At 39.5% G+C, this 21,115-nt stretch overlaps 1 protein-coding gene across 1 annotated transcript; it reads right to left on the reverse strand.

Annotated features, from left to right (window-relative positions):
- Positions 1 to 9,789: 9,789 nt before the first annotated feature.
- Positions 9,790 to 20,410, reverse strand: naglu (N-acetylglucosaminidase, alpha). Its single transcript, XM_083786701.1, has 6 exons — positions 19,911 to 20,410; positions 15,680 to 15,827; positions 13,130 to 13,276; positions 12,881 to 12,966; positions 12,420 to 12,676; positions 9,790 to 12,043 (listed from the first exon to the last, which is right to left on the reverse strand). Exons 1-6 carry the CDS (start codon positions 20,330 to 20,332, stop codon positions 10,761 to 10,763), a joined length of 2,343 nt encoding a protein of 780 aa, XP_083642827.1. The 5' UTR covers positions 20,333 to 20,410; the 3' UTR covers positions 9,790 to 10,760.
- Positions 20,411 to 21,115: the final 705 nt, after the last annotated feature.

Raw genomic sequence — 21,115 nt, forward strand, 5'->3', positions numbered from 1 at the left:
GTACAGAACCAAATGTCAGGTTTATTAAGTATTGAGGGTTTTAAGTGGTTAAATGTACAAAAGAAAAACAAAGTTACACAACACTAATGATAGTCTATGAAGCTATCTATGAAAAAGTTTGATGTGCAACACAATTTTATACAATATGTATTAGGGTCCCTACTTCGTCTCTCAGCGAAGGAATCCATGACCTGAAAAACGTTGAAGACCCCTGCTGTAAGTTAAATTGGTCCTGGGAAGCTGCTTTTATGACAACAATCTAACAAACCTACTAGAAATAGAGATAGAATGCTTAAGAGATGAGGACATGTACATGATTTTTTTTTTTTTTCAAATCTGCAGAATGCCAAAGTATTGATTGACTATATGTAAAGAAAAAGTGTGCATTTGTCATTATGCAAAATATACAAACATTGTATTACCGGCTGAAAGATTAATCTGAATGGTTCTTTAGACTAAACGGAAGGCAGTTTTCTCCCTTGACAAAATGAGCATTGGCAAAACAGAACACCAGTCATGACTTAGTATAAAAATAAAAAATGTGTTGAGAAATGCAAAGGTGAACTTTGAACTAGTCTAATCAGGAAAAGGTGCATGTTCATAAAGCTGCAAAATGACCATGTGATTAATCAATTGCGTTCACTTTGCTTTCCCATAACCACTTAAACCCTACGATGAATAGAGAAAGTAGTCCACTTTTAATGTTATCTTTGAGCGTTCACTGCCCAGGCTGGTCACAAACCTTGAATTTATTTTGATACAATATGCACATATATTCTCTTCAGCTTGTAACATTAGTATAATTAACAATCTGAGAATCTTTGGATTTTTTTTTATTATTAATCAGTTACATGTATGTATGATTTTAATCTAATCTTAACCAAAGGATACAAATGTTTTTTGTTTTGTTTTTTTGTTGACTTACTCGAATTAATAAACGATTTGCTAGGCATTTGAATCAAGGTGAAGTGTTTACAATGTTTAGAGAAGAAATTATTTTTTTGCCCTATTTTCTACCACTGCCTTATTTCTGTCGAAGATGTCTCCATGTTATCCATGTTTTGAATAATTATTGAACATTTTGGCAGCTTTGTAAATCTGTACTCATAGAAACCTTCACCCTGTGTTTTATCATTGCAATACAAGGTAGGCCTATTGTTGAGTTCAACAGTTGGTTGAACAAACAATCTACATACATTATACACCGCGTAAACATTTTGTGTATGTAATTTGAAATTGGGCTATTAAGACATTTGGTATTGATGTAGGTGGGCAGTTTTACAAGTATGACTATCGTATGTCTGACACGCCCAATGGCAAATGTGATAATGAGCAATGTGGCGTTCTGCCATTTTCACACCTAGAGAAAAGTTTAAATCTTTCAAATGTAGCAGTAACCGCTGTAAAATGCCAGTATCCAACATCAATGCAAAAGATAATTCGTTTGAATATTAGTCTGTAAGTTTCTATAATGATTATATATCTTGTTTACAACTCAACTCATTTTCAAAACCAAATACGTCTTTGTAGCTCTTCTCATGGCCAGATATTTGGTAACATAATGTACTAAGGCCAGGACTTTACCTGTTTTCTGGACTTTTTTGTTTTGATCTGTAATGCACTGAAAGACTAATGGAATAACCAATATGTAACATCCGTTTTGTTTTGCATTTCTTTGAATGGAATAACTAACCAACCAGTCGCTACCCATATGTGGAGACCAAGAAGGGAAATGTTGGGAGGGATATTAGGAATTAATACATTCTGTGATGAGAATAATAAGAAAGAGCAAATGAGAACCAATTCAACTTTAAATGTATTTGAATAAAGGAGTCTGAAACAATTTTAAACATTTACCCATTTGATATTTAGGAGAACGGTGAAATCAATTGAGGCCACCATACCCACCAACATTTTTCTTCTAGGCTGACGGAATTCCACTTCTTATCCACAAAAGTGTCTTTATGTAATGTCTGAATTGAAAAAACAAGTATAAATGCCACAATCTGTTATTTGTGAAGCATAATCTCATTGACCAGGTGTCTCAGTTAAGTATAGGTATGCTTGTTTTGTTGTCATTATGAAATGAAATACTGCAGTCCTGCTAGGTTTGTGTGATCGCTTATCATCTCCATTGACAGAAGCTAGGCAAAATAATGTGAAGTCCACAATATGTTTAAGAAATTGTCTGTTGGCCTTGCTGTGCAAACTAACAAGACCCTACTAGTTCTGTTTTGCTGAACAAATCTATGTAAATTTTGAATGTGGTTTTTAAAGAAAGCCTGAATTTAGACTGGATTTAATACAGTATATTTGACAAATGAGCCTAAAGTTGAACTGAGAACATCATCATCATCAGTTTTCATTTACATTTCAAGTTGATAGTCATCAGTGAACTACCATTTCAACAAATACTGTATATCTGCCCTCTTGAAGTACATACAGTATATTGCATATAACACCATTGGAGTAGCATTAGCCAGGATGCTCTCATTAATGGTTCATCTCATCTATAGGGAACATCCATGTAGAGTCCATTAACACCAATGTGACTAAGTTGTCATAATAAAGTTAAGAAACCTTCTCAAAATAATGACTTGATGAAAAAGACAAAAATAGAGACTTATATAAATAGACAGTCATTCATTTGAATAATTAATAATCTTAAAATACTAACTCATTTTGAGATATCCCAATATGTTTTTAGATAAACATTATTTTGAGATAGTAAGTAATTCTTTTAGAGATAAGCATTTTGAGTTTTTCATTTTAAGAAACATTGTCGTTATTTATATCGGTCAGTATTTTTAAAAGGTTTCCAATTGATTTACATAACTCCTTTTCTCATGTGTAGAAATAGATATACATGGCTTTCCTGATTGGAAATAGAAAATGTTACAAGCTACAGTAGCTCATTGCCTTAAAATCCCAGCTCTCTTTTTACACTATAGACTTAAAAAGTCTTGCTAAAACAACATACATTTAAAGCTGTTCCTATAGGCCTACATTAGGATTCAGGTTTTGGAAAGCTGGTATTAATTAAAGGGTAGCTCCACTCCTTTACTGTATCTTCAGTGACATTTAATCATACAATGTGATAATGGAAAGAAAATGTGAACGAAAAAGTAATTTGATGCTTTGGTGACATATTCTCAACTAGACGCATTTTTCAGTTGAAAGTATGTCATTTTTGTGGTCACTTTCTTTTGCTGAAGTAGCCTATAAATTAAGCGTGTCAATCCAAAGCTAAGCTGCTGTTCTGAGAGGCTACGTTATTATTTGTTTTGTCTTCTACTGGACACGGACACACACACTAGACATTGCAAACAAAAAAAATACCACTTAACAGAAAGTATTTTTGAGTTTGGGTAGTTACTTCTGGTGCACACACACACAGATTCAAAGAGGGTTGATGATGATTTGCCCCCCCCCCCCCATGCATCCTTTTAATTATGTATTGAATGTTCTTCAGGTTACACTGTTCTCTCATGCAGAGATCTGGAAAACGGTGGCCAGGCAAATTTAACCAAATTATGGTTACAACTTAATATTTTAATTGTACATATCATCTCAAATTGCCCTGTGTATATAATATAAATATATATGAAGAGTAAATTTCCTAAATATACTTTTGTGGGCAAAGAGGCAAAGAAGTAGTTGAACCTGAAGTTCATCACTCAATATTTCTAAAATAAACAGGATCCAGTCTATTGAAGCTATTATAATATGGGACCTCAATTACACACTGTCCCAGTTTGTAATTAACCACTTTAACCATGACGTCCCAATTTCAGGCATGCCATTATAGGCATAAATTAAGATTACGATTTTTCTGAAATACCTGATCTAAGCTCACACGACATGTTGTGAGATGGTAAATATTTCAAAAATATTTGTGGTTAAGTGATTAAGGTCTATTACCAAAATTTGGTCCAGCACCAACCTTTGTTTCAATTTTGTACTATCAATCATTTTACAATGAGAGTGTCAAATGGTGGATATGCTGTATCATTTTGAAACAAAACTCTATACAGTGTGATTTTGCCTGTTCAGGAACTGCAGGGTAAATATGTCATTCTAAATATTGACACTCTTGAAAAATATGTGTTGATATGAAGCACATCTGGATGTGTTAAGACATCCTGTGTTATGTTTTTGAATATATGTCTCATATCGTCAACAGAATGGAACCTTCTAATGTTAATCTTTTTGTAAATTACATATATGAACTGTACAATATGTAGAACATTCAATAACAGGCTGTATATTTGGCAGATGAATAACTATTATTACTAATAAAATATATTCCCAATAACTGATCCCCTTCTTGTGCGTGTTTTATTATTCATCAAATTAAATTTCTGTTGTTAGACAGGACAGCTGCAACACCATCTAATTAGCAAAGATAATGGACAAGTAGGAGCCCATTATGACGATTAACAACATTTTTTTTTTACCATGAAAGGAAAGATACTATTATTTTGAATATATTTAATACTATTTAAGTAGTTTAAAGTGCCACCTGGTGGACACCAGTTTTGACCGTCGTTGCCACCGAAGCCCATTATAAATAAAATGCAATTATATTGTGCATGTAATGTGCATATCATCACCTGCATACCAGATTAGAGGAATTTTCGGAAATATGGATTAATAAAAAGGCGTCCAAAGGCGCCATTGGCACTTTTGGCCACCAGGGGGAGGCGTCCAAAGGCGTCATGTGGTTTCCACCAGACAACTAACTATAAAATATAAATGCGCCACCAAGTCTGTGTGTGCGCGTGTGTGTCTGTACTTCTGGAATGATGCAAGTTGGAAATGCATGCCCCACTCAGATATGTCTGTGTCCCTTTTATGGCCATATATGGAGTTCTTTGTCAGGCATGCCCAAATATGGGCCCTCATTTATCAATCGAGTGTAAAATCTGCCACAGATTCGAGAATTTCGAGTGCAGGTTTCGTAGTAGGCTACACCCACGTCGCCACGGCATTTATAAAGTGATCGCAAGGCTATCCTTCCTTAATTTCGTTCCGACGTTAATAAATGTGACGGCTGAAATATATCTGGCACGCCCTATGAAATCAAGCCTCGCCCTCGTTTTTGCGACATGCCCACCCCCCCTCTCTCTCACACACACACACACACACACACACACACACACACACACACACACACACACACACTCATTTACTCATTTACTTTATGAATATGGTACATCGGTATTGGCAGGATCTGCAGGCAGGGCCCTAGGTGGCATAATAGCCAAAACTAAACAGCTGGGTGATTTGGGATATGCTGCCTACTCCAAACTGTTTCACACGTGTGTCTGCCCTGTCATGGATTATATGGCGGGAATATGGGGCTCAAACATGAATATGAAGGGACAAATGGTTCAGAATAGAGCCATACGGTACTTTTTAGGAGTGCACAAATTTGCGCCTGTATTAGCAATAACAGGAGACATGGGTTGGGAGCCGTGTGAGATAAGGTGAGGCAGCATGATGGCCTTATGGAACCGACTAATCAGAATGCCAGAGAACAGAGTTGCTAGGAAGATTTTCAACTGGGATGTATCAGTAAAAGGTGCATGGGCAAGTGCAATAGAGGACACTCTTGTACGAACTGGGTTACATGACAGTTTTCTAAATAACAGGGTTGTAAACATCTCCATGGTTAAAGACACACTTTATAGTTTATTTCAGAACAAATGGTCACAGGACATATTGTACAAACCAAAGTTGAGAACATTCGTTACGATAAAAAGCTGTTACGCTAGTGAAAAGTACGTCTGTGCCCCATTATCCAAAAGACAAAGATCCCTATGTGCCCAACTTCGTTCTGGGATCTTGCCCTTGCACCTTGAGACTGGGAGGTATAGAGGAGTTACAGAAGAAGAACGTATTTGCACCTACTGTGATATAAATGATACTGAGAATGAGTTCCATTTTCTTTTCTATTGCCCGTTGTATCATGAGCTACGTCAAAAGTTATTTAACAGATGTAAAAATATAGATCTGATGTGGTTAAGTGATGCAGAGCGACTGAGATGGATTTTCGAACAAAAGATATTTGCATTAGCAGAATATATAGAGAAAGCTTGGGACATACGGACAAAGAAAACTTATATGTGATGTATTTTATTTTATTTTATGATAATGCTTATTTCTGTTTTTGTTTTGATCAAATACTTTGTGTAAATTCTGTGTGGGAAGTGAAACGTGATATTGTTGGTGTCTTATAATCCCGTAAGGGATGGGTCTTAATGACAAGACACGAAAATAAAAATTCATTCATTCATTCATTCATTCACACAGGCGCACGCATGCAACTTGCAATGTTGTTCACACTTGCTGTGTGTTGTTAATAGTTGTAAATTATTAAAGTCTTCATTCATTTAATATACAACAAAATATATTAGTGAACGAAAACCTGAACCCATGTGAACCATATGAATTAAATAACAATTAAATAGGCGCGCACACACGCTGCTGTTTTAGGTGCATCTCCTCCCTCCTGTCTTGTCTGTCTCTACACCGTGACAATGCACGTTTATGATAATTATTTAGATTGCCTCGCGAGTCGCTGCAGTGACTGTCAACTGTCAACTATATGAATGTGCTGGCTAAACCAGCTTCATGTACATGGCACTGGTACTGGCTGGGTTAGCCTATCTCCGATGCGGTCCCCTCGACTCCCCTGCATTTGCGCTGGCTGGCACGCCGGCACGGCACATTTGGCATTCGAGCGACGTAAGCGTCGGGTTTATCCTTAATTAAAAGGACGAGACGTAACAAGACATGGCTGTAGATTGCAGTAGCCATACCCGTTGGTTGGTAGACTTGACTATAGCTGCTGCATAGCCTCGGTCCCAGGCTTACTTATCTGCGAAAATAAGAGTAGGCAGCTGCAGCTATGCAAATGCCTCTCGGTCCATGTCATGAAAGTTAACTATTGTAGGGGGGGGGGGGGGGTACCGGTATGCGCTCATGCAAAACACTGTTTAAATGGCTTATATGACTTGCAACATTGTTTTTAATTGCGCGATTTTAATTGCTTGCCCACTTGGAAATATCCTACCAATTTCATATGACATGCCTTCACAAAATATATTTTTTTCACATGTATTATTAGTTTTATACATTTTAGGAGTGAAAACATATGTTTAGATGCCTGTGACATCCTCTCAGCTGGTCAAACAATGCTGCTCCGCTGTTCTACGACAGAAAAACAGCCAAGGACAAAGCGTACGCCAGCTCCCGACCAGACGTGAGTTTTGAACGTTGTCAAATTCAATTTCAAGCTTTGCCGGAAATGTTAAATGCCGAAAATGTCGGTAATTTCGGCGTGCACCCATATTTTGCCGTACGCACGGTTGATAAATGAGGGCCATGGAGTCTATGCAGACGTCAGAATGATGTCAGCAGAACAGGCCAGCTACATATATGGACACTGGGCAGGGGCCCTGTCCAGAGCCCGGCCTTTTGTGGTGGTTCTGGACAACCTTGTATCCGACTGACTTGACACCGGGCACTGCACTCCCTGTGGGGGTGTGGTACGTGTGTGTCAAATTTGTGTGTCAAAGTCGGTGGGGGGAACAGTTCCCGAGTTACGTGGATTATAGACGTACAGACACACAAGAGAGACTTGGTGCATTTATAGTTAGATGTTCTGACAATAAATACTGTAAACATGCCACCTGACATTTTGTTACACCAGTACAGCTTTTGTACTGTCCACCTCAACATCCCGAGTGTTCCAGAATTCCTTGACAAATTTGAAATTATGGGGTGATATTTCAACTGTGAAGCAGTTTCCAAAGTATATTTGTCTGAAATACAATATATTTTCATGTACAGTAAGTGTAAATGTATGTCCAGCTAAAAAGTAGCAGCATAATTATGTATAGATTGCAGCATATAGTAAATATTGTATAGATTGCATCAAATGACGCTGCCTTGACATTGTCAAGGCAGCGTCATTTGATGCAATCATTTGCTTTTATTCACCTTAATTGTGTCCAGAGAAAAAACATGGAGGTGGTTTCCCGTCAAACAAACTGTACACATAAACTGGCCAGGTTGGCTACAGGTCCTCTCAGCTCCAGGTAAAGCCCTACAATGACTCCTGGGCAGTGGCAGGTTTCCTGCTTATAAAGGCCAGGCCCCTCCCACTAGACCCAACCATCCCTGCTTGAAACTTACAAGTTACAATCCAGTTTAGCCCATGTCCAAAGACAATATATATAATTCCCATAATGGTATAAACACCTTGCAGTCTATTGACCATATTACTCAAACGAGTGTTCATATAATAACTCTTCTCTTTAAACAAAACCCACAGATGGTATGGTCCACTCATGATCTCCCACTCCACATAAGGCCGCCTGAGCCACTCCTCTGGTGTTTTGCCTCTGCCCAGAAGTCAGGGAATATACTGTGGTAAAAACAAGAAACAAAACCCATAACCTTGATACATACAATGGTAAACAATAAAGAAAAAATAACAATACATTTGGAAAACAGCACAGGAACAATGTTAATACTGGTTTTAGAGTGTGCACCCACCAAACTAATAAACAAGGCTATTGTGTGGCTATTGTGTCATGGTGTATTGTAGTGGAGTGTTATGTGCCGTTAGTGGCAGGGTGAACTGCCACACCCAGGTGCACCCCAAACGTTCTGTGGTCAAAAATAGCAATCTACAAGCTCAGCTTGTACTGTAAACCAGCTATATTGGGTTAAGAGATTTGGGGAACTCGTCATTGTTTAACTGTTTTTCCACAGTTTCACATTTATATGTCTTTTTTATTATGTATTGTGGAACATTTACATTGCCTGTTATCTTTTTCATTTTATTTAACAGAACTACTCTTTATCATTGTCGATAATATTCTGATGTTGCCATACAAAAAATGCCTAATAAAAACAGTATTAAAAAAAAAAAAGAGAGATTTGGGGAAGAGGTAGGGTTGGATGTCCCCAATGCACACATCGTAGAGGAAAGAAATCACACCTGTGTGAACTGAGTGGTGCAACTCCCCTCTCTCTCTCTCTTCAGCAGCCAGAGTTTTAACTAGAACAAAGATGAGAGAACATATTACTCCAGTTTTGGCTTCACTGCACTGGCTTCCGGTTGTTTTTAGGGTTGATTTTAAAATTATTTTACTTGTGTATAAAGCTCTCAATGGTCTCGTACCTTCCTACCTACATGACTGCCTGCCTAAATATGTCCCAAACCGCCCCCAAAGGTCATCCACTGATGGCCTGCTCGCTTTGCCTAAAAAAAATGGCAACTGAAACATACGGGGAAGCAGCTTTTTGCTTCTACGGGCCGACGGCATGGAACAAACTCCCACTGTACCTTCGACAGGCAGCCTCTGTAGACATTTTTAAAGCACAGCTCAAGACCGAAGACCCACTTCTACACCCTTGCTTTTAATTGATCTTTTATTTTTTGTCATTCATGTCCTCACTGTATTGCATTACCGCTTGTTTTTTAATGTTTATGCCTTTTCTTTTTTCTCCATTGCTCTGTAAAGCACTTTGAGCTGCATTTCATGTCATGAAAGGTGCTATACAAATAGTTTTATTATTATTATTATTATTATTAGCAGGCAACAGTGCAACACTATCCCTCTCTCTGTTCCGGCACAACAGCGCCCCTACTGGTGCTCATAGTCACATAGGTGCATGGGTTAACGTCACATTGGTGAACACGGACATTGCTGTTCCTTGGAGTGGTTGCACCACTCAAAAAAGGAGCGTACGAAGTATTGACCCTGGGGAACCACAGTCAACTAAGCATAGGGTTTTAGTGGCAGTTATAATTTCCATACCTTTTTTTTCCCTGTGAGAGACTGGTCACCACCATACTTGGTTCTTAGCTAGGGTAGTCTCATTAGCCTACAGTAGGTGTCACTGAAGGTACTCTGCTGTATTCTCTGGCATGGAGGAAGTATTAGATTGTTGGCTAATATTATTATGCCGACTTCCCTGAGGTTACAAATAACTGTTTTTATTTTATATTATTAGTTTTATTATTAAAATACAAAAATAACATTTTCCACATATTTATGATGAGTAAGTAAGTACAGTAGACACTCTACGCTTATTTTGGTTAATTGTACATTTAAATTGTGGAAAATCAAAATGTGCTGTCCATAAAGAAAACATGATATGAAAACAATTCTTTTCATGATTACGATTCAAATAATCTTCTCTGCGTGTCATGTGTTAAAACATTCTGATTTGTACGTGCATTTAAATACCAAAGTAATACATTGATTTTGAAAAACAAATGGCAGAGCAAATTGTTTAAAATACAGAATAATTTCTAACCAGCAACATTTTGAACCAGCAACATTTTTAACATAATTTCACCCCCCCTTTGTAATTGTTTTTGATTGAGCTGTTGATTTGAGTCTCAAGTGGTGCCTTTCCAGTCACTATAGCCTCTTTGTGTCTCTTAAGAAGATAGATGTGTTGGCTCTCACAATTTTCAAATGCTTCCGCCAAACAGTCTGCACTTCGGAAGCTCTGAAAACGAGTAGAACATAAACGCGATGCCGCATCATGTCCCCACTTCCATTTTGTAGTTGCGTAAATAACTCCCACTGGAAACCAAATTATTCTATATAGCTAGTTGCCTTAGCAGAAATTTTAATTCTAAAATATATTTTAAAGCCATTTTAAAATATTGTTTTTATGAATATAGCATTGTGATTGGTCCTGTCTAAAGAGTAGATGACAGCTTCTCGTTCTCAACATTTACCAGGCGGAAATACAGATTCTCTGTAGCAGTCAAAGATTGTGGGAGAGAGAGTTTGTCTGGATAGTCTGTGACTACTCTTCATAGCTTGTGGGTAGTACTTCAGGAAGATCCTGTGGGCAATCTCGTAAGTGTCTCCCACAGGTTTGGTGGGGTACTTTCTGCCATTGTAGATGAAGCCCTTCTCTATCTGGAATACGGCCTGGTTAAATGCATCTTGATTAAATGGCCGTCCCCTGTCCAGGCATTCCACCAAGGTGTTGACAAACATGCTCCAGCGCTGAGCATAGTAGTCTCCCATCAGGCCTCCCCACTCTTTACTGGCGTAGTCCAGGATCTCACCAGCCGGACCCCATAAAGTGATCTGGTTCCTGGCGTTCATCTCGTAGAGCTGAGCCTCCTTCTCATCCAGTCCTAAGGAACGTGCCTGCTCAATCCACACCCCCAACAGGAAGTTCCGGTCGCTCGACAGCAAACGGTCAAGCTCGGGCAAGAGGTCATAGACCAACACGCCACCGGCAGTCAGCAGCTCAGGTAATTTATGTGAATGGAAGGCCTCAGAAATATCCAGGTAAAACATGGTTGTAAGATCCTGCAGGACTTGCCGTGTCACATCTACGAGATCATAGCGAAAGGTTTCCTTGGACATGAGAGACGGAGCCCCGTCCACAAGGAGCTTCCAGGCTCTGAACAGTTCAGCTGGGTCATACCAGACACCAGTGTTCAGGTGGAAGGATGGTCGGCGCACTAGTGGACTGTGGTTGTGATTTCTGTAATGTGGGATTGTGCAGTTGTACACACTGGCAAACAGAAGCCTCCATGCAGCAGCTAAGTTCTCATCTGTGCTACCATAACGTCGGTAAGCATACAGTGATGCCCACTTGGCCAAGTTGACGGGTTCTTTGCGCCAGGCAAGTTCGGCCATCAGTTCGTACACCACAGGGTTCTGCTCAATACCCTCGGGTGTAATGCCTATGCCCACCATGGTAGAGTTGGGGAAGTTGAATGCTTTGAACGGCCCTGAGTTGATGCTCTCCACTGTGCCATACAAACCACTGTTGCCCCCAAAGTTGTGCAGCATACACCAGATGAAGGGCTGTCCGTAGAAGGACTCGGTGTAGGAGAAGATGGGCTCCGTCTCTGCAAACAAGTCCAGCACGATCATACGGCCAATAGGCACGCCTTGCAAAAGGGCCTTAATCTGGGCCGGTTTCCAGAATGCGGAGGCACTAAAGAACAGCCAGCCCTGCATCAGCCAAATTGCCTGCGGATCAACTACGGACAAAAATTGTGCATGTGAGAGAAGAAAGGCACAGTTTGAACATAGCTACAACACATGAGTGGGGTCAAGAGGGGCCGTTTGTTGGCAATAGGGCAGTGTGTCACCCCTGTGTTATGAAACTGGGGCAGTTATTGAACTTATGAACTCAAAACTCTGCACCGTCTACAGGCCTTTCCATGGCACATTTACTGCTTGTAATACTAACCAAAAAACTTCACTGCTGTCTCACAGAATTAGAGCAAGGCTGATATATCTGCCAGACTGACAGTAATCAAATGGTCTAGCACTGAAGCAGTCTCCAAAATATGGATTGGCATCAGACCCAAAAATCGGGCATCGGTTGGGGTCTACACGGAATTCTGTACTCACCCGCGGTCATGGCAGCAAAGACAGAACGACTGACTGCCGACAGGTAGGCGGTGTCCGAGGACGGAGGAATCATCTCGTTAAAGGTGTCCGTGTTGTAGATGTGATCCGTCCCAAACTGCTTCACCACCTGTGACAGATAGAGAGATCCGATCTGGAGGAAAAGAGGGTCACGGGGATCCAAGATGTAGGCACACGAGTAGCTGCAGTTGAAACCAGCCCAAGGCCCCAGTCTGGTTATGTTCGCTTTTGGATGCAACCTGAAAAGCCAATTCAGATACAGTTTACTGCTGCAAAGGGTGAGGCTGATATGAATTCCTCAGAAACTATAATAGATCACTATAATAAATATGGGTTCAGGCATTTAAACATATTGAAACATACAAGTTTCATGATGCATAATATTTACTGGCCAACGTGAAATAATCTTCAGAAGCAGGCAGTTTGTACAATTTTATTTTAACCTTAGAATGCCCTTGGGAATGTTGCCAGAGAATGCCGGCAGAACAGGGATCATTCCGAAGGATCTCATTCTCTCCAAGATTTTAAACTGGAAAGACAGATAAATGATTATCAAACAATGAATTACAACATACATTTTGGAAATGTTTGGCCAGCTGATAATCATACGTCAAGGTTAGGTATCAAAATCATCGATGACAGTATTATTCCATTTAAATGTTTGATATAAGCTGTATGAGGTGATATTATACCTGGAGATAAAGCTGCCTGACATGCCAAGATTGCGTTAGGGGTCCTCCATAATCAAACATGTTCCCCATGCGATTCCAGGCTAAGAAAGCAGGCCCAGAGAAGAACTCTTCAATCTCTGACTGGTTCAAACCAAGAGCACGATAAACCTAAAAAGGATGCACATACCGTACTATACTTAATTTAATGTTTACATAATACATATTGCAGCCGACCATTCTTAAGTTAAACACTTACACCCTGGCGTCCCAATTCACAGCGTTATTACAGACACACATTTTCAAAAAGTTTCAAAAATAGCCGTTTTCTAATTACAGCTTAATGCACTTATTAACTAATGACAAGTGATAATGCACTCTGAGCTTTCATGATACAGGAACCTTCGTCTGCATGTATTTATGTCATTGTTAGTCCTCTCAAATCACAGCTCTTGCCACTACAGTATGTTCATGACGTGACAAAACAGAGTAAAGAAAATTCATGTCTGCACACAGTATATAATTCTATAAACCTGATGAAGCCGTTCCTGCGTGAAATGTCTGTTTAATATACTGTTATTTCTAACAAAGTAAGTAATAATATTGGAGTCATTCGAAGAATATGCCACCTTGTGTCTAGAAAAACCCATATTAATTTATATTATACAATGATTTATCCATATATTTCATACTGTAACATGGTTTGGGCCAGTAATTTTATATCTAATCTTAACTGTATTTTTTTATTACAAAAACACTTTATCAAAAGGATTACTTTTTCTAGCAAATTCACCAGTTCCACTCTTTGAAAATTCTTCCTATTTTTGATATAAACAAACTTCTAAATTAAATATGCATTTTTTTGTATTCCAATCAATTCATAAACTACTCCCAGCCTGTTTTCAAAATGTATCCCATTTTAATAACGACATCCATAATTACTACACCAGAGCATCCATTGATCTTTTTTCCATCTAGTTCAGAGGTCCACACTTTTGGAATAACTTACCGTCATATATCAGAGTCTGTACTAGCCTCAGTTCTTTCAAGAGACAATTACTGCAATTTTTATCAAGAATTGTGAGGATGTGCATCAGAGCATGTATATCCTACATCTCTGCATCACAAAAGATAATTAACTACCTACGACCATAAACAAAAAGCAAGAAAAATGAAGTGAAAGACAGTGTGAATTGAAACCAATGTTTTTGTGGTGCACTTGTCAGCAGAGCATTCACCATTCACTTTTGGTAAAAGAACATAAGATTGTCACCACTATAAATCTAAATCGACATGGCCACAAGCAGACAGTATATCAATCTGGGAAAGGGCTTTCCTACAACAGCATCAGTATCAGCATATTATTCACAAAACTGTATCGATCACCTAGCCCCTCATATCATGTATCAATGTTTTTCTAGGTGTTTTTCACCCATGTCTCATTCATGCAACTGTTTTTTACGTAGCCTGCAAAGATTCCTTTCCAAAGTCCCAAGCAGGAGGTCCAAGAGGTCCCAAGCAGAGATCACAACACACTAATCCATGTAGCATTCAGGAAAAACAATGCAAAAAGAAATGCATTGAGAGTAACCAATTAGTTAGTCAATTACAATGCATCTGTCCCACAGTTTATGGGATCTAAACATCACATGGCCATCCCTTCATGTTATGTTGCTTATGTAAACAAAGCTATTTGCAAGTTTTTATTAGAGAATGATGACAGCAGAATGCTACCTTCAAAGAAAATTAAGAATATTTGGACACCAAGAACTGGCCAAGATTGAATAACAAAAATCACACCTGTGTGAAGTGAGGGGCGCTCTTATCATCATACATGTCATCTAATTCTGGCCAATCACAATTTGCGTCCTCACTTTTGTCTTCAATGTTTGTGTTTACACACTTTTGTCTTCAATGATTGAGTTTACACAGACCCTCAAAGCTGGACATAGGACGGGCTAGCGCCCCTCAAAAGTCTGGTCAGGCATCACTGATGCAGAGTGCGAGCATTTTAGCTTAGTATCTCTGCTGCTGCGTTCCAGGGTCACTGTCCAGCTCTGGGGACCCAGAATAATCCCTCCCACTACACTCTGGGTTACATCATCACAACACACTAGGCATGTAACGATTCACTCAACTCACGATACGATTCGTATCACGATATGAGGTTCACGATACGAATTTTCACGATATTGAAAAACTTATATATTTTAAAGAAAGATTACAGTTTATTTTATTTTATATAATTTATCTTCCACCCCAAGATTTTTTTATTTAACTACATTGCAAAAGAAGTAGCATTACTTTTGACAGTGCAGAAACATAATTGCCTTCCTTGATGAGCATCAACGACCATCATCACCTGGGCACAGTCACAGACACACACAGCTCCCCTCTACAGTGCTCTACTACATTTCTCTCCAAAAGCACTTGAATATGATGGAATATGACTAAAGCTCACATTTCACATCACACACTAGCCCCCTAAATCGATAATATAGATATATACGATATATCGTTACATGCCTACAACACACCCAAACGAGATGATGTACACCTCACTGGATGTCTTACCTCTTGCCACAGAGCCTCTTGACCAGTGAAAGCCAATGGCAGATTGATGCCATTGAGGGCCATCCAGTCGATCTCTCTCTGCCATCGTGGCCAGTCCCACCACACAAACGAATAGCTGACAGTGCATACATTCTGGTAATATCGGAATCTGGAAAAAGTAACAAACATAATTGTCTTAAGCCCAATTTATTACTTGCAGCACAACTGTATTTTTCTGTTGTATTATCATTTTTAGTGTTTTCCTTTTTCTTTCCCTTTCAGCAGTATGTGAAGTGAAAATTATTATTATTATTTTTCTGTTGTTTACAACAGAAAGATTTGCTATGTTTTTCAGTTTTCAGTTCAGTTTCAGTTTTCACAGACCTAAAGAATGCAAAATCAAGAGACAAACTTGAATTTAGGTTGTTATCTTGCTTGAAAATGTGTGAATAAGTTTCAGTAACATTTCACTTGTCTTTATAAATCCACTATCAAAAAACATGAGAAGCTATAACTGTAAGTATGAGGACATGACAGTGAATGTAGTTGTTTATTACATGACAAACATTTAACCTACCTAAAAAACATGCAGACAGACAGTAGAAAAGCTGACATACGCCTTTAGTTTTACCCAAAGTCCAAACCATGACATGTTCGTCGACAGAGCCATGGGAAAAACTGTTCCAATGGCATGCATTTTACAATATAACCACTGTGCACATGACATAACTGAAGTGAGCTGATGCGAACCTAATGCACGACAGATAATTGAAGGGAAGGGTCCTTTAAAAGGGCCCTGTCATGGCACAAGTGTTCACATAACAAACAACAAACAATAAACAAGAAAATCTCATGTGTGACAACGATCCCCATTTGTAACGCACCCATGGGTTTGGCTTTGTAATGTAATGCAGTGGAAGGGCCTGGGATACAATGATGTTTATAGCGCACACCACTTGCACCTAAAACATGTATCCACTAAATAATACAATACAGGAGTCGTAGGCTTAGCAAGGCTACTCAATTGATGTTTTGTTTTTTCACTAGATTTTTGGTTATTATTTTACTGTTATTATTTATTATTGAGAAGCACAATAAAGGACGTACATCCACTCACTGAAAACCAGGTGCTTTGCAGAGGTTAGAATAATAAAGAAATGGTTCCTTTACACCACGGACGTGACGTTTCAAGCCTCTGATGAGGAGCCAAGAGGCTCGAAACATCACGTTCATGGTGTCTAGCAACATCCAGTGTGCAGACCTTATCTTTCTTCTCTTCGTTGTTGTTATTATTATTATTACTACCTATGCTGATGTACTGTCTCAACTAAATGTACTTTGTAAGATCTAAGATGGCCGTCATCGAATTAGCCTCGTCATATCTGACAGTCTTACTTGGTCAAAGGCATAAAATGTGAACAAAGGTATGTACTATGTACAGTATGCAAGTTCTTCTAATGCCATTTCAGCCATTAAAATGCAAAACGTAGGCCTACAGAAATTAATTTGATGACTGAAGAACTGTAAGACCCATCTTTAATAATAACCATTCATTATTTAAGTGAACATCTCTGTATGATAATGATTGCATGCTGAGGGTCCTCCCCCAGAAACTTTTTAATATAGTAAGTTCCTGTGTTCTGTGAATTTTGAGTTTGGCGCCAAATCTAGGAGAAATGACAATGCAGGAGTCCTGTAGGATCCAGGAGTGTTGGCAGCCCTGTTCTAATGGTATGGAAGACTAGTAGCTGGGGAGCCACAGGCCCAAAATTGGACAGGACCTGTGATGTATGTCATGCCCATAGACTGTAAAAAATATGGACAAAGCGTTCCGCGGGTCTAACATGAACGTAAAATGAAGCCTGTAATAATATGCTAAAAAAAAAAAAAGGCGGACCCTCGGCGATAGAGCCTTCTACATGGTAGCCCCTGCCCTTTGGAACTCTCTCCCCTTGGAGATTCGTCAGACTACATTGGACTTTTTCAAGTCTGCACTGAAGAGACATTTGTTTACTCTGGCTTTTGGCAACTAGTTTGATTGTTTTGTTTTGTTTTGTAAAGCGTCATTGGGTTTCTTGAAAGACGCTATAAATTCAAGTTATTATTATTACCATAGACAACCAATGTCATCATGCTTTAATTAGCATGTGACAATTGTGACATGTCAAACTAGGGGGTTTTCATCATTCTGAATCCATTCCAAGCATTCGTTTTGCACAAAAAACACTCCTTGGCCTAAATTCGGACATATAGCCACTTGCCAAAATGTGCCCAAATGTGCCGACCTCATCACATTTGTGATGACAGCTATGGCTGTTTTTAGGCCAATGAGTGTTTTTCGTGCAAAACAAATGCTTGGAATGGATTCAGAATCATGAAAACCCCCTAGTTTGACATGTCACATGACTGTCTCACATGCTACTTAAATCATGATGAAATTTGGGAATTTGTGCCTTATATTGGTTGTCTATGGTGTGGTATACAAAAATGGCCATAACTTTTTTTCGTGATGTTTTCGGCAGAGCAGGCCTCTCGTTCTATGGACCTAATGACAGAGTGAATAGAGAAAACAAATAAAAAGTATGTCATGAGTCATGACATCACAGGTTAATCCTTAACTGTTGAGCTTTTGGGCATGTGGTAGCCATGGTTCATGACTCTCGTATTCATACGAGAGTCATGAAGAAACTTCACCCTGTTTTTTGCGCTCGCTGCATTTACAAGATTTCCGTATATATAAACATTCAGATTTCAAATATAAAGTACTCACAATTTGTCCCACGGGTGTTAGTTAGTTGCAGCTCCAGTGATTAGAATTTCTGCATCCCGCGTTGTTTAATAAAAAGCAATTTTATCCGAGGTGTTATTTTGCCATTGGCTTTCAACTACGCGCCCCTATCGGTCGGGAGGAGGGTGGCACTCGGTGTGTTCGATATAGGTACGCTGACCGCCCTGCCAATACAGACTAATAGGCGAGTGCGCTCCCGGTGTGCAACTGTGGATTTCCCAAACGAACCCCGTTTGAAAAAAGTAGCCGGGGAGCTCGGACAAAAATGCTTTTTATTAAACGGGACGCAGCAATTCTAATCGCTGGCGCTGCTACTAACTAACACCCGTGGGACACTTTGTGAGTACTTTATATTTGAAATCTGAATCTTTATATATACGGAAATCTTGTAAATGCAGCGAGCGCAAAAAACAGGGCAATGTTTCTGCATGACTGTCATGATAATCATCATGGCAGTCATGTTCCAGGGCTAGGCATGTGGCTCCCCGGCTATAACCTGTTTCTTTTACGAGACAAAACACAACAGAAAGGACTGAATGGCATGTCATGACATTTGGCCCACAGTATATTCTGGCACTCATTTTGGATGGAGTTTGGATGGAACTTTGGAAGTTGGAACAGCACTTGGACTTTGGACTGCATCAAAAAGATTCCATTTAAATCAAGCCGAGAACACACAGCCCCAGGCCTCACAGTTTGCAACTGAGTGTAGGCTACCAACAGTATTGACCAATAACCAAAATAAATAAACTAAACTGAACTTTAGGTCACGTACACCCCTGCAGCAACAATGTCAGTCATTCATCATGTGAATGAAAAACTGTGTTTATTTCACTTTGCGTTGTTTTTACTTCAACAATGTGGTCAGACTACTCCTTGACTTTAGCCCCTTTCAGCACCCTCGGTTATTGTTTCTGAATTTTGGACGTCGGTACCCCAGGGTCCCTAATCGGTTATTCCACTCTCGTCACTCTCATTGGGATGCAGATGTATTTTTTATCTTTTTTTTTTAAGTTTTGGCTTCTCTGAAATTCTCGCTTCATCACTTCCTTATTGACTTCCCACTGTACCGCCTCCCGCACCAGGGCAGGGGGTTCAATACACTGATAAAACATGATTGCATGTAGGCCTACAGTACAATACACAACAATACAGATACATAATACACAGTACAGAGTCAGTATACATACATGTATAGTAGATGCAGTTCGCTTGATCATCCTCTCCCACCCACACACACACACACCCCAGCCCTCAACTAATTTTAGGCAAAGAAATGGAGAATACAGTACAATAAATAGAAATAAACAGTAATACGAGGCCGAGCTGTATATGGCATGAACAGGTGTTTCGAGATGTGAATAATACAATCAAGGAAGTCCTGAAGCGGCCAAGAGAGGTATTACATACATATATAGGTAACAGATAACAGACCTGAGAGATCTAACAGTTTATCTAACTCACTTGTGCTGTGTGCTTATGCGTAGAACGCCGGTGATCTTGGGTAAAGGACGAGGGACATCAAGCTGGTCACCAGACCAGGACACATGACAGTTGCAGAAATATTTGAGGTAGTTGTAGATTCCAGATGCAACGGCCACCCCGGTGCTTCCTGTGGCGACTATCTTGTCGTTCTTACCGGAGCGCAGCTCGCACACGTCCAGACTGTCATTGGACATGGTTCTGTTGACAGAGACAATGAACTCTCGGTGTCTGTCCCCCAGCAGGCGCTTCAGAAGTTCCACCACGGCTCTTCTCTGGGTCTTGTCGCTGGCTTGTGGTCTCAAGTGATCCAGAGTTTGAAACTTGCAATGAACCGCGACGATCAGAGCGAATAGAACCAATAAAGCGATGCTACAACCGCTCCGGACTGACATTTTGATCATACTTTCAAGCGAGTTGTTGTTCCCACTTCATGATAAGTTTCATGCTCGATTGCTGCAGATTGTGCAGAACCACAGCCTAACCAGAGCCTAACCAGGAAGCGTTTGCTCAGCAATGCTCACTAAAAAAATCATTGGGCCAATCAAGAAGAGCTTCGCAAGACTCATTCAAGACTTGGGCCAATCAGGCCAGATAATTTGTGTGAGACTTGTTTGCGTGCATATGATGTACTAATGAATAGGGATGTCTAAATGTGTCCAAATCGATTTGTATAATTCAATATTAACGATTAATCGATTAATCGTTTTTTTTTGTGGGGGGGGGGGGGCTTTTTATTTTTTATAATTTCCTTTATTTTTAATTTTTTAATGAACCCTACAAATAAAGAAAATCTTCCCCCCAAGGGGTACCTAAGTCAAAAAAGTTTGGGAACCCCTGATGTAGTTGATTAACAATAATTGTAACTCTTGAGAGTTAATAAGGGTCCATTTGGTTACTAACTCCATCTTTTAAATGAGGACCACTGGATGATATTTTATAGATCCTATAATACGATATTTTCATACGTACGTTATGTGTATTTTGTGATCAGATGCTATTCTTGAGACTGTTCCTCCTCCTCGGAGGAAAGGTTTGTTGGTGGACCCTGGTCCCTGACCAGCAAATCCCATGGAGCCGAGCCGCTCTGACCATTTGAATTAGTTGTCAGGCTCAGGGGCCCAGGGGCCCCCGGCTTTAAAACCCATTTAGCATCTAAAAATGCCTGCTAAATCATGACCTAAGTT

The sequence above is a fragment of the Protomyctophum parallelum genome, assembly GCF_964188405.1.
Source record: "Protomyctophum parallelum genome assembly, chromosome: 17".
NCBI classification, from domain to species: Eukaryota; Metazoa; Chordata; class Actinopteri; order Myctophiformes; family Myctophidae; genus Protomyctophum; species Protomyctophum parallelum.

Coding starts and splice junctions, on each gene's coding strand:
- naglu (XM_083786701.1), bottom strand. CDS start 20,332: ATGATCAAAATGTCAGTCCGGAGCGGTTGTAGCATCGCTTTATTGGTT. Junction 13,277..15,679: donor AAGAGGCTCTGTGGCAAGAG/GTAAGACATCCA, acceptor CATCCTTTTTAG/GTTTATCGTGCTCTTGGTTT. Junction 12,967..13,129: donor TCAGGCAGCTTTATCTCCAG/GTATAATATCAC, acceptor CTGTCTTTCCAG/TTTAAAATCTTGGAGAGAAT.